Source organism: Eriocheir sinensis, chromosome 20, assembly GCF_024679095.1.
Source record: "Eriocheir sinensis breed Jianghai 21 chromosome 20, ASM2467909v1, whole genome shotgun sequence".
Lineage (NCBI taxonomy): Eukaryota > Metazoa > Arthropoda > Malacostraca > Decapoda > Varunidae > Eriocheir > Eriocheir sinensis.
Genome location: NC_066528.1, coordinates 16,858,638 through 16,872,100, shown reverse-complemented (window position 1 = coordinate 16,872,100; position 13,463 = coordinate 16,858,638). Strand labels below are relative to the sequence as shown.

Genomic DNA, 13,463 nt, shown 5'->3' with positions numbered 1-13,463 from the left:
GGAAGGAAGGAAGGAAGGAAGGAAGCTGTTGCCCACTGGTAGGTACAAGAAGTGGAGGGTTCTGCCAATGTTTGTAATGCTGAAAAGATATGTCCAAATTGTGATAGTTGAGTTCAGCCGCTGCCTCTCGGTGACGGAAGGAAGGAAGGAAGGAAGGAAGGAAGGAAGCCATCGCCCACTGGTAGGTACAAGGAGTGGAGGTTTCTGCCAACGTGTGTAATGCTAAAAAGATACAATTTCAAGCTCATTTATAACTTAGTGTGAAATTATATCGATATGGTTCCATTTGGTGACTGTCTGGGTTCCTTTTTTATCTTTCAGTGTTCAAATGTTTTCATGTCTGTTGCAGCTCAAAACAATATTTAAACTCATTTATATCCAAGTTGTTTTTTGTATGGCACACTCGTAATGCTCAAAACAGAACTTATTTATCCTCATTCAGATCCAAGTTTAAGATTTATTTAAGTTTCCATTTCTTGACTGTGTGGATATCTTCAAATGTTCTTATGCTCAGTTTGTAGCAGCTCAGAACAGTACTCATTTACACTTATTTTAGATCTATGTTTGAAATTATTTACATTTCTCTTTTTGATTGTGTGAGTATTTTTCTTCTTTATCCCGGTAGCAGCGATGGGCCAAATTTGTGGCTTTACCATGTAGCAGCGACGGGCCAAATTTGTGGCTTTACCGTGTAGCAGCGACGGGCCAAATTTGTGGCTTTACCGTGTAGCAGCAACGGGCCAAATTTGTGCCATGATATAAACCCCAAAAAAACAGATGATGCATAAACTGATCACAAATGCTTTGATATATATTATGAAATGGTTTGTGTGAGTGATGATATTTTTGCCGCTACTGGGTTAAAATCCTGCAAGTCTGTCATCCAGTGAAGAAATGCAACACAGACTAACGCATCTTCAATAGTGTATAAATTAACAATGCTTCTAACTACACAGGCGTTGTCCTGGAAACTTGTGTGGTGAATATATATACAAAAAACGTTATTATTCCATCTGTCTGCAATAGTTTGACATGAAGGGAAAGCATCCTCCTCGTGCCCTTGAAAAACTCCCCTTCCCTCCCTATGAAATATCTATAATATCTACAGCTAAAGAAACAGCTCAAGGGCAACAAAAAAGATGTAAAAAAAAGAAAAAAAAGCCTGTTGTGTATAAGGTATGTTTATTTTTTTTTTAGTTTCCCTCTTGTGTTTGGGTGATTTTCCATCTGATAATAACCTATAAACTCCACCCAGAGAGGACAAACAAGAAAAAAACACCAATTATAGAAAAACTTAACTTTATTATTGTAAGAGGCTTATATAGAAAAATAGATTACATCCACAAATTCAGTATATATGGTCACGGAGGTTTGCAAGCCATGGACCACTGAGCTGAGCATTGGGCGACGCGATCATTGGCAACACAACACAAGGCACGCGGCCGAGACCAACACGAGATCTGCCTAACACTGTTTACAACCCGTCGGGGGCGTCACATGAATGATCAAAGGGGAGGTAAAACATATATACACACAGCGCAACCCAAGGAAAACCATCTGCGCTACATCCTCGGGGGACATGATGGTTTAGCTACGATATAAGATGTCGAAATTCCCTGGCGTTACAGCAAGGGGCGTCATAAACTCTGCAGATGCTAACGAACATAGAGTCATACAGCGATGCCTTGTTGTGTGACAGGAACCATGATCATGCAGGGAGGATGAGAGGCAGGCAGGCAGGCAATGTTGAGCGTGAAGGATGAGTCGGGAAGATCTGTGTCCTGCCTCCTGTATTTTGCATATCATTGGAGGGCCAGAAAATTGTTGGCATGGAAAATTTGAGGGCCAGGAAATCATAGGGCCAGAAAATTGAAGGGCCAGGAAATTCAGGGGCTAGGAAATTCAAGGGCCAGAAAATTGTTGGCATGGAAAATTTGAGGGTCAGGAAATCATAGGGCCAGAAAATTCAAGGGCCAGAAAATTCAAGGCCCAGGAAATTCAAGGCCCAGAAAATTCAAGGGCCAGAAAATTCATACACAATAAATCATAAAAAATCATCAGACATTTTTATATATAAGTTTTCTGACCCTACAACACGACAAATTGAACTTCATCTCTCGAAAGTCCTTACAAGTTTAAATTCCAACGCAAGATCAGTTTCAGGACGTGGCTTTCCAGGAACCTCTGTATATATTGAGACGCATCTTTTAGAGTGTATATATTAGTGATGCTTTTAACTAAACATTCGTCATCTCGGAAACTTGTGTGATGAATATACGAGCAACAATTATATAATGAGACGCATCTTTTAGAGTGTATATATTAGTGATGCTTTTAACTAAACATTCATCGTCCCAGAAACTCATGTGTTGAATATACGAGCAACAATTATACTCCATCTGTCTACAGTGGATTGCTCCGCCCACCAAACAGCTTGAGATGAGTGGAAAACATAGCCTCCTCATGCCCTTGAAAAACAACCCTTGTCACACCTACAATATATCTGCACGTATTTCTCTCCCATTAAGCTTGAACTAAATCCCTCTCATCTCTCAATACAACACTTGACGACTATAGATATCTGGAATATGGTAGTGCAAGGAATATGGTACATGCCCCCTATGAACTAAGCCGTCTGGATAGAATGTAAAATTAACTGTAACAATATTATATACAACTAGTCTACAGGCTCCGTTGGCCGTGGACAGAATCACAGAGCAGAATTACCACATGGAAAAAAACATCTTTAGATATAGTAATAGCTGAATAAGGATGAGGCTGAAGGATGATGACTGAAAGATGAGTATAAATAGCACCCAAATCTGAAGGCTTATCATTGGCAGCACAAGATGAGACTCTGCTGCGAGACTTCCCAAAAATCATCTCTGGATAGGATAGCTGGATAAGGATGAGGAAATGAAGGATGAATGTTACAAGATGAATGCTTTTAAGACCCAAATCAGTTCTTCTCTGCCTTACCTAACCATGGAGAACAGAGAACGGATTTTGCTACGAGACTTCCCCAAAATCATCTCTGGATATAAAAACTGGATAAGGATGAGGAAATGAAGGATGAATGTTACAAGATGAACGCTTTTAAGACCCAAATCAGTTCTTCTCTGCATTAGATAACCATTGAGTACAGAGATTAGAGAACAGATTGTGCTATGAGACTTCCCCCCAAAATCATCTCTGGATAGAATAGTTGAATAAGGATGAGGAAATGAAGGATGAATGTTACAAGATGAAAACTTTTAAGACCCAAATCAGTTCATCTCTGCCTTACCTAACCATGGAGAACAGGGAATGGATTGTGCACCAAGACTTTGTGAAATCATTAAGGAAACACACGAGTATGTCCGATGTGAGGCTGAGACTGCACGAAAGGGACGGCAGCTGGGAAGAAGTTGTTTAAAAGTTCGCCAGTTTGAAAAGCCTCTCGTAAAAGTTCCTGGGATTTCCATGGACTGTTTTGTGATCCCGGTGATAGTTTTACCCGACTTCTGCATCTTGGAACAGGAAAATCACCCCTCGAAACCCGGTTAACCTTCTCTGTGGCCTTGGGAAATTGTTGTAGAGGGAGAAGGGATATGGAGTGGTGTTGCTCGGGGAAATGGACTGTTTTGTGATCCCAGCGATAGTTTTACCCGACTTCTGAATGGAAATATCACCCCTCGAAACCCAATTAATCCCCTCTGTGGTCTTGGGAAATCATCATAGAGGGAGAAGGGTGTGTTTTTAGGGTAGACCGAGGTGTTGATCAGGTCTCGGTCGGCCCGGGAAGTCACCTCACACACTGATGGAGTTTGGCACAATGTCCGGGTCCAGCCAGTCAAACTTCCACTGGCGGTCGATGTTGGATTTCTTCATGTCCAGACTGAGCTTTTTCAAGTCCTTCCTGAACCTGAGAATGAGGGAAAAAAAGGAGGTTATAGAAAATGAAGCAGAAGAAGAAGAGGGATATGAACAAGAAGATGATGAAGAGGAAGAAGAGGAAGGAGAAGAAGAAGGAGAAAGAGAAGAAAAAGAGGAAGAAAACACCTAGATAAAAAAAAATGATGGGCAAGACAGATGGAAAAAGAAGCAACTGAAAAAGAAGAAAAAGAAGAAGAAGAGAAAAAGAAGGCGAGAGTTCATTCCACCCTCACATAACAACATCAGCGAAGAAGACATTTCCAAATATCCATCAATCATGCCACCCAGACCCACTGAAGGCAGGCAGGAGGGAGGGAGGAAGGGAACTCACTCCACCCTCACAATAACATCACCGTCAAAAAACTTGCTACAATCCGAACACATCAACCACACTTAACATCACCCCCCCCCAATACTCACTCTTCCGCCGCCTCCACTCCCACAGGGTCATAGAGGTACTGCATCTCAAAGTTCCCGAGGCTGTTCGTCCCGCGACTTGACAGAAGCTTCGTGATGACCATGATGTCCAGGGTCATCCTCTTGTCCGGCAGCAGGGTCATGATGTCCCGTTCAGTGTAGTCTTTCTGTTGGGGGAAGGATGAAGTTTGGTTGGTCTTTGGTGGGTCTGGTATGGTTGTGTTTACCCCTTCAACACAAGGACGTGCATACTTCGTCCTGGGTAGCTTTAGCCAATATACAAGTTATTTTACCTCTATATTTATGCTTACATCTCAAAACTATCAATTAATTTATGTTTTTTTATGTGCACCATTTAATTCTGCATGTTTTCATATATAATACATGATGAAAACTTGTTATATTCAATAGTGACATTTGAAATTTGGCATGCACGGCGATCCTGGATATGGCACGGGACGCTGTTTTGGCCCGGCCGTAGTGAAGGGGTTGATGTAATATGTTGTTGTGAGGGAGTGAGACGGAGAAGGCTGCTATCGTACACCTTACCTCCCTTTTCCTCCTCTCTCCATTTCTTTTTCTCATGCTTTTCTTTCTCCAAACTTTTTTCCTTTCTCTCATTCTCTCATTTCTCCCGCCTTTCAATTTCCTGATGGTAGTTTAACCTTTCTTCTGTACGTAATTATACATACTTAACACTTACGTCCGCTAATATCTACTTCTATGATCCTTTTGTACGTTCCACTCTTAACCGAAGCTTCTCGACATTACACGTGAACCTCAACAAAACTCACTAGAACCTGACTGACCTCCTTTGTGACCTTCGGAAATAGCTTACTTGAGAGGCGGAAGGATCTGAGAATACCAATTTTTGCCTCATCCACACTGCACATATATACACAACAACAAAAAGTGTATGTCCGTACCTTCTCCGTGGGCACCCTTCCCATGAGGATTCCCGGGTAGTTGGGCACGAAGGCATACTGTTCATACTGCTGGAAGTTTGCTGCCGCGTGACCGAGGGAGCACGTGGCGATGATGGCTGTGACCACATCAACCACTTCCTCCACGCTGGTAAAGCCTGGAGTGAGGAGGAGGAGAAGGAGGAGGTTAGCGACACAGTGACGGGAGGCGATGAGTGTTGCAGTGAGGGTCTTCAAGGCTTGGATCATGTCCCTATACTGGCCCACAAGAGGCTATTCACCGGCTCACTTCTTCTTAGTAAATAGACAACCAACTACCACCAAGAGGAAGGAAGGAGAGAGAGAGAAGGGGAGAGCAAGAGAATGTGTATTGAGGGTTCTTTAAGGCTCGGTTCATGTCCCTATACTGGCCCACAAGAGACTGCACGCTGGGTTTCGCCTTCTTGCTAAATAGAGAACCAACCACCACCAAGAGGAAGGAAGGAGAGTGAGAGAGAGACGGAGAGAGGAAAAGTTGGTGTGTTCTGAGGGTTCTTCAAGGGTTGGTTCATGTCCCTAATACTGGCCCACATAAAACTACTCACTGATTGACATAATTTTATATCATCATTCTAAGAGACAAAACAGGTAGAAAGGGAGGAGTTTGGACTCTATAAGCCACCTTCAGCAGTCCCCTAGCAAAGTGGAAGAAGTAGGCAATGAGGAGTTACTACTATGAGAAGGAACACAAAAGGACACAGTAAGAAATTGAGGAAAGGAAGATGCTTGAGACATAAAGAAATATAGCTCCCCGCAAAGAAATATAGAGGTTTGGAACAGACTAAGCGAGGATGCAGTATCGGCGAGGAGTGTGCAAAGCTTTAAGGAACAGTTGGACAAATACAGATATGGAGACGGGACCAGACGAGCGTAACCCCAGGCCCTGTAAAACTTCAACTAGATAAATACTCTGTACATATCTGAGATGCCGGGAGAGAGAGACGGAAAAAGAGGAGGGAATTACCGTGAAGCAGGAAGACCAAGAAACAGAGGAAGATTGAGCGCCTGGCTATGGTTGTGTCCAAATCCACACTCTTACTGAATAGACAACCACCACCACCATCACCACCACAGCCAAGGATAGGGAAGGCCACCCGAGGCACTCACCGTCCTTGTCATTGCCGGGAACATTCTGTAGCCCCACGCCGTTGTTGTCGCGCGCCTTGACCAATTCCTCACGCCACCACTTGAGCTCCCAGTCGTCGGCCAGCTTCTCGGGAGTGTCTGTCGGCCCAAGGAAGGAACCAGTTACGTGTTGCAGTCTTAACTGATTCTCGGTATAAATACAGTTCATTGTTCTACCTACGCGTCATCATTATAGAAGTGGATAACAGATTCTTTACATTCAAACACCGTATCAGCATCCTAGAAGTGGTTTAACTGTCTGTTCTTAAGGCAGAGAAAGACCTGGGAGTGTATGTTATCAAGCAATACCACATGGGAAACACTCCACTATCCACCACAGAGGCAGAGAAAGACCTGGGAGTGTATGTTACCAGGCAATACCACATGGGAAACACTCCACTATCCACCACAGAGGCAGAGAAAGACCTGGGAGTGTATGTTACCAGGCAATACCACATGGGAAACACTCCACTATCCACCACAGAGGCAGAGAAAGACCTGGGAGTGTATGTTACCAGGCTACCAGTGAAGGCGAAATCCGTGCCAATCGCAGCGGATGGGTTAATTAAGGGGACCTACCATAGTGATGCCTGACGACCTTGTTGACATATTTCTTGATAACGTTGTAGAGGGGGATGGCGTCGTCCCTGTAGGGGTAGTATGGGAGGATCTCTGGGTCCAGCACTCCACGGGCCTCAAGCTCCTTCTCCACCTGCCCCTCACGATCAAACCTCCAGCGGTCAAAACCTCTCTTCATGAGCTCAAAGATGCCCTTCACGCCCTGGGTCATGCAAGTGTCCACCCATCCGCCCAGGGACACCAGCTTCTCCAGACCTCGCCTGTGGGAAGAACAACGCATTAAGGGCCTCCTCTGTTGATGGTCTGTTTGGAGAATTTGTTTGTGAAGTGTTTCCAAGTTCCCCTTTGCTTGGTAATAGTGAGGAGACAGAGGAAGTGGGGGAGTGTGAGGGGACAGAATGGGGACTTGAAGAAGGTGTTAAAACTAGGATTTCTTTGTTAATAGCTCAGAGAATGTCAAATAGGACTCATGTATTAATAGCAAGGAGGAAGAGGAAATACAGGGCCATAGCTTGAAGAGGGAGTGTGAGGGGGACAGAATGAGATAGAAGGGAACTTAAGAATTGCATTAAAACTAGAACATACATTGAAAGCCTCGGAAAAGACTTCATATCACTCACGTGTTGATGGCGAGGAGGAAGAGGAAGTGCGGGGCCATGAGTTTGAAGAGTGGGTGCGAAGGGGACAAGTTACGATGGGTGCAGATGACCACGCCTTCCATGAGCAGGTGCGTGTAGCCCAAGTGTGTGAGGGCCTGGTGGTGCTGGGCCTCCGCGTTGTTGTAGAACATTTTAGCCACGAGCCAGGTGTTGGGCGGGTCCTTGGGGGTGTAGACCTGCGGATGGGAGGGAGGGAGGGGGGGTGGTTAGCTAACGAGGTAATCACAGGTACGCAGCGATCTCCAATCTCCCTCCTCCTGTATTGCATATTCTTATCTTCTTCCTTCTTTTTTTATGGCTATTCTTCTCTTCTTCCTTTCTCCTCTTTTCCCTATTCTCATCTTTCTTCTCCCTCCTCCTCTTATGGCTGTTCTCATCTCCTTCCTTTCTCCTCTTTTCCCTATTCTCATCTTTCTTCTCCCTCCTCCTCTTATGGCTGTTCTCATCTCCTTCCTTTCTCCTCTTTTCCCTATTCTCATCTTCCTTCTCCCTCCTCCTCTTATGGCTGTTATCATCTCCTTCCTTTCTCCTCTTTTCCCTGTTATCATCGTTCTTCTCCCTCCTCCTCTTATGGCTGTTCTCATCTCCTTCCTTTCTCCTCTTTTCCCTATTCTCATCTTCCTTCTCCCTCCTCCTCTTATGGCTGTTCTCATCTCCTTCCTTTCTCCTCTTTTCCCTATTCTCATCTTCCTTCTCCCTCCTCCTCTTACGCCTCTTATCCTCCCCCTCCCTCCCTCCTTTATCCCTTTGAGGAGCGGGTCGAGCACTTACCGGGTTTTCTGGGCCCTTCTTCTGCTTGAGCTGGATGGCGACGGGCATGAGTTCATTGTTCTTCTGGAGGTAAAACAGCGCCAGCGGGGAGCACAGCTGTAGGGAGGGGAAGGGAACAGTTAGCCACCTGTAACTTTCTTCCTCTTTTCCTTCTATATCTTTATTTACCTTTCACACATTACCATACCATAAATAAGACAAAAAATGGGAGAATGGGGGACACAGCTGAGGGGTAGAGAAGCAAGGTGTTCACTCTCTATGGCTTTTTTCCTGTTTCCCTTCAAGCTTTTTATAATCCATTCACACATTGCTATACGGTGGAGCAGGGCCTGAAACCTCATCGACGGTAGAAGATGAGAATTACAGGAGTTAACGGAACACAGCTGAGGGGTAGAGAAGTACTTAGGTGTAAATTCTCTATAACTGGACAAATACAGATATGGAGACGGGTCCACACAAGCATAAGCCCAGGCCCTGTAAAATTATAACTAGGTAAATACACACACACACACACACACACACACACACACACACACACACACACACACACACACACACACACACACACACACACACACACACACCTCTCGGTCATCCTTGCACTTCAGGTTGTCGGTGATCTCGAGGTCGCAGAGGAAGATCTTGTTCTTCTCCAGCGCCTCGGCAAGGGTCAGGTCCTCCAGCAGGCCACTCACGGTCTCCTCGGTCACGTCAAGGCTGGGGAGGGATACATAAGTTTACATAGATTTACATAGGTTTGCTTAGGTTTGCTTAGGTTTACATAGATTTACATAGGTTTGGTTAGGTTTGCTTAGGTTTACATAGATTTACATAGGTTTGGTTAGGTTTGCTTAGGTTTACATAGGTTTGCTTAGGTTTAAATAGGTTTACTTAGATTTACAGAGTTAGTTTAGTAATGCATGAATACTGAAGCGAATTAGTTGGTAGTAAAATAATATTAAAAAGAGTTGGTAGGTGAGGGCTTGACCATGCAAAGAAAGAGTGCTGGAGTAGAAAATATGATATGTTTCTATTGAAGGTTACACTCTTAAGGCCATTAGATAGATAGATAGATAGATAGATAGATAGACATAGCAAGGAGGCCGGGTGGTGTGAGGTGTTGCAAGATTGAAAATAAAGACGGAAAACTCTGGTAATTAGTGATTCTGTTTAGTTTACGAGCGACATTTTTGCGGCGACACCCTCCGCGCTCGATAGATAGATAGATAGATAGATAGACATAGCAAGGAGGCCGGGTGGTGTGAGGTGATGGAGGACAGCTGGAAAACTCTGCAGCATTATCATACCATGCAGCATACGAGCGACCTTTCTACGGTGACTAGGTATGAATTATTGAAAACGTGCAAATTAGGAAAAAACTTAACATGCATATTCATCTTGAGCAAGCCACGTAGCGTCGTAGACCTGTATAATATTCTGCATGTAAAAAAAAATAGACTTCTCTGATACTGAGCGTAAGATTAGGTAGTGAGTTTGTTCTGTGTTTGTAGAGAGAGAACTAGATGAGAATGTGAGGGAAAGAAATATATTTTAAATGAGAGAATGAGGATAGGAAAAAGATGAAGAGAGAGAAAGAGAGAGAGAGAGGAGCAGAGATGATAAATTAGAGGATGAGGGAAAGAAAGAAAGAAGCAAAGAGATATGATAAATGAGAGAATAAGGATAGAAGGACGAGAGGGAGAAAACATAAGAACATAAGAAGAACATGAGAACGCAGGAGTCTACAAGAGGCCGGTAGGCCTGTACGAGGCAGCTCCTTTGACCCTAAGCTCCCGTGTATCAAACCCCACCTAATATCGCTGTCCATGAATGTATCTAGTCTATTTTTGAATGTGACAATTGTATTGGCACTCACCACATGACTGCTAAGCCTATTCCACTCATCCACCACCCTATTAGTAAACCAATTTTTGCCTATGTCCCTGTTGAATCTGAATTTATCCAGTTTAAACCCGTTACTTCGTGTCCTACCCGGTTCTCTTACCAACAAAACCTTATGAATGTCTCCCTTATTAAAGCCCTTCATCCATTTATAAACCTCTATCATGTCTCCACGCACCCTTCGCCTTTCTAGAGAATGCAAGTTTAACTGTTTGAGTCTTTCCTCGTATGGCAAGTTTCTCAACCCCTGAATCATCTTAGTCATCCTCCTCTGCACCGATTCTAACATTTTGATATCCATTCTATAGTAGGGTGACCAGAACTGAACCGCATAGTCAAGATGAGGTCTAACTAATGCTAAATATAGTTTGAGGAAGACTTCGGGGCTTCTGTTGCTTACGCTCCTTGAAATAAATCCCAGTACCCTATTAGCTCGATTTCTAGCTTGAATGCATTGTGCCCTTGGACGGAGATCAGAGCTCACTAAGACCCCTAAATCCCTCTCGCACCCAGACCTACTTATGAGAGTGTCATTTAAGCAATAGTTATGTGAGGGGTTGTTCCTACCTACACTCAGAATACTGCACTTCCCTACATTGAACTCCATCTGCCATTTAGGACGTAGAAGAAAGATCGAAGGAAAGAAAAATAAGAGATGATTCAAATGTAGACAAAGATTAGTAAAGAAAGAAGGGGAAAGGATAGAAGATGGGAAGAAGGGAGAACAGAGATAGAGAAAACGGAGAAGAACAATGGAAGGAAAGAAAAAGAAAGAGAGAGATAGGAAGGAAAGAAAGGAAAGAGAGAGAGAGAAGGAGGAAAGAAAGGAAAGAATGGAGAAGGGAAAGAGAAGGAGGAAAGAGTTAACAAAAAACTAAGCATAAATTCAAACTTCTCCATATATATTACTTTTCCGGGATGGCTTTGCAGAGGCGGATGACTTGAGGGTTGACGCCTTGGAGTCGCTGAAGGCCAAACCAGCGATCGGTCTTCCACACATCGATACACTGTAAAGGAAAAGGAGAATTAGCGGGTTAGTGAGGATGATAAATGGGAGGATGAGGGAAGGAAAGAGAAGAGAGAAAGAAAGAAAGGAGGAAGAGATGTAAATGATAAATGAGATTTCTATTTGTGTATTTTTCCATTCATTCATTCTTCATTCCTTCTCTCCCCTGTTCCTTTCTTCTTCCTCATTTCCTCTTTATTTTCTTTTTCCATTCATTCATTCTTCATTCCTTCTCTCCCCTGTTCCTTTCTTCTTCCTCATTTCCTCGTTATTTTCTTTTTCCATTCATCATTTTTCATTTCTTCTCTCCCATGTTCCTTTCTTCTTCCTCATTTCCTCTTTATTTTCTTTTTCCATTCATTCATTCTTCATTCCTTCTCTCCCCTGTTCCTTTCTTCTTCCTGTTTCTTCCCCTATACTTTTCTCTCTCACAGTCCTAATTTCCTCTTTATTTTCTTTTTCCATTCTTCTTAACCCATCTATGCTTATAACTTAAAGGCATTCAAGCCCGTATTGTGAAACTCTCGGGGTCCCATTTCGTCTGGTCCTAAAGCCTCGCGTCGTGGAAATTGCCGCTGGGGTGTTCATGGAGTGTTTTGTGGTCTTAAGTGATAGTTTTATACGACTTATGCAGCTTGAAAGGGAGAAACATCCATGGAAACTCGGTTGATCTTCCCTGTGGCCTTGGGAAATGGTTATAATTGGAGAGAGACGTAAAATAATATGGGGCTCGGCATCTTCTGTAAACTTAATAATAAAGAATTGTTATCGATATCTCTATTTTTGCTAGTGTAGATAGACAGATACACTCATTAAGTTGTATAGTTCATCTTCCACGTGAAAATTAAGGTGTAAGTCCGCAGGTTAAATTAAGATAAAGATAAATGCTACAATGATATATGTTATTTTTTTGGTATTGCGAGCTGTATTTCTATTTCAACTCGAGTAGGTAGACGTAAGCATTAATTTAGTCGTATATTTGATCTTCCTCGTGAAAACTGGGTGAAATTCTGAAGTTTATGGAAAGTAAACATTTTAGACTGGCTGTGTTCGAATGACTGACTTCTGTAAAAAAATGTTATTGTGTTATTGTCATTCATTCATCACACTACAAGTCAACCACTCTTCTTAACGTAACCCTCTTTCCATGGTTCTTATCTATACATGTGAATATGAGTTGAAAGTCTGTAGTTATAGTGATATATTGAAGTTAAAGTCAGTCACTATCAAACGAAGACAGTGTTGAGGATTGGCTTAACAGATGTACGACAAACCATCCTAAAATACGATAATCCGATCAGCTTTAGAAACGTAGAATTATGCTTCAAAAACGCAAAGAACATCAATAAGTAGAAGTCTTAATAATAACTCTACATAAATATTGCTTTTTATGGGTGGGTATGATAGTATTTAGGCAGAAAATAATAAATACAATGCTCAGAGTACGACAATTTGGTAAGACTGAAGAATTTACATCAGCTGAGCGGCAGAGACAAACCGGCGGGTGTAGGGAGTGACATGGCGGGCGACCGAGTCCTTATTTTCCTACTATTATCCGTGTTGTAAGTGCGTTGAAGGTGACTCTCAATGGCAAACACATCCCTGAAGGTCTTGGGCGTACGTGGAGTAGATAAGAAGGCGGACCAAGGCTTTACAAGGTGAGTTAGAGCTTAATATAGTTTACCTGTGCCTTGCTTCACCTTGGATTTTTATTTTATTTTTGTGTTTTTAAGTGATTTTTGGTTACGTGTCTGTGATTTTAAGTGTCAGGTAAGGAAGGTGGTGTATTTAGCATGTTCGTTGTAGAAGAAGGTCGTTGGGGAAAGATTATAATAGGAAATAACGGTAAAATAGTTAACAAGCTTGACACGTAATTGGGTGATTGGGTCGTTATTTGTTTTAAGTGATTTTTGGTGATGTTCCTGTGATTTTAAGTGTCAGGTAAGGAAGCAGGTGTATTCAGGATGTTTGTTATATAAGCTGGTCATTGTGCAAAGCTTAAATATAGGAAATAACGAATAAAAACGAGATTAGCAATTTCAACGATGGTGGTTTCAATCGGTATTTGTCTTTTAACTCGTTTTTATTTGATGTTCTTGTAATTTCAAACACTAGATTAGGAAGCAG

At 42.8% G+C, this 13,463-nt stretch overlaps 1 protein-coding gene across 6 annotated transcripts in view; it reads right to left on the bottom strand.

The window, feature by feature from the left end:
- Nucleotides 1-1,282: 1,282 nt before the first annotated feature.
- The window catches only part of LOC127001279 (allene oxide synthase-lipoxygenase protein-like), a 74,959-nt gene continuing 62,778 nt past the window's right edge, over nucleotides 1,283-13,463 (bottom strand). For 4 of the 6 annotated variants that reach the window (XM_050865649.1, XM_050865646.1, XM_050865648.1 and 1 more), the window contains 9 exons: nucleotides 11,240-11,337; nucleotides 9,013-9,145; nucleotides 8,429-8,524; nucleotides 7,619-7,833; nucleotides 6,999-7,258; nucleotides 6,402-6,518; nucleotides 5,259-5,413; nucleotides 4,336-4,499; nucleotides 1,283-3,904 (listed from right to left, as the gene is read on the bottom strand). In XM_050865649.1, coding sequence (XP_050721606.1) covers nucleotides 3,790-3,904; nucleotides 4,336-4,499; nucleotides 5,259-5,413; nucleotides 6,402-6,518; nucleotides 6,999-7,258; nucleotides 7,619-7,833; nucleotides 8,429-8,524; nucleotides 9,013-9,145; nucleotides 11,240-11,337 — 1,353 coding nt within the window. In that variant the 3' untranslated portion in view covers nucleotides 1,283-3,789. The remainder of the gene's footprint in view (nucleotides 3,905-4,335; nucleotides 4,500-5,258; nucleotides 5,414-6,401; nucleotides 6,519-6,998; nucleotides 7,259-7,618; nucleotides 7,834-8,428; nucleotides 8,525-9,012; nucleotides 9,146-11,239; nucleotides 11,338-13,463) is intronic. The other 2 variants (XR_007754987.1, XR_007754986.1) reach the window with 2 other exon arrangements.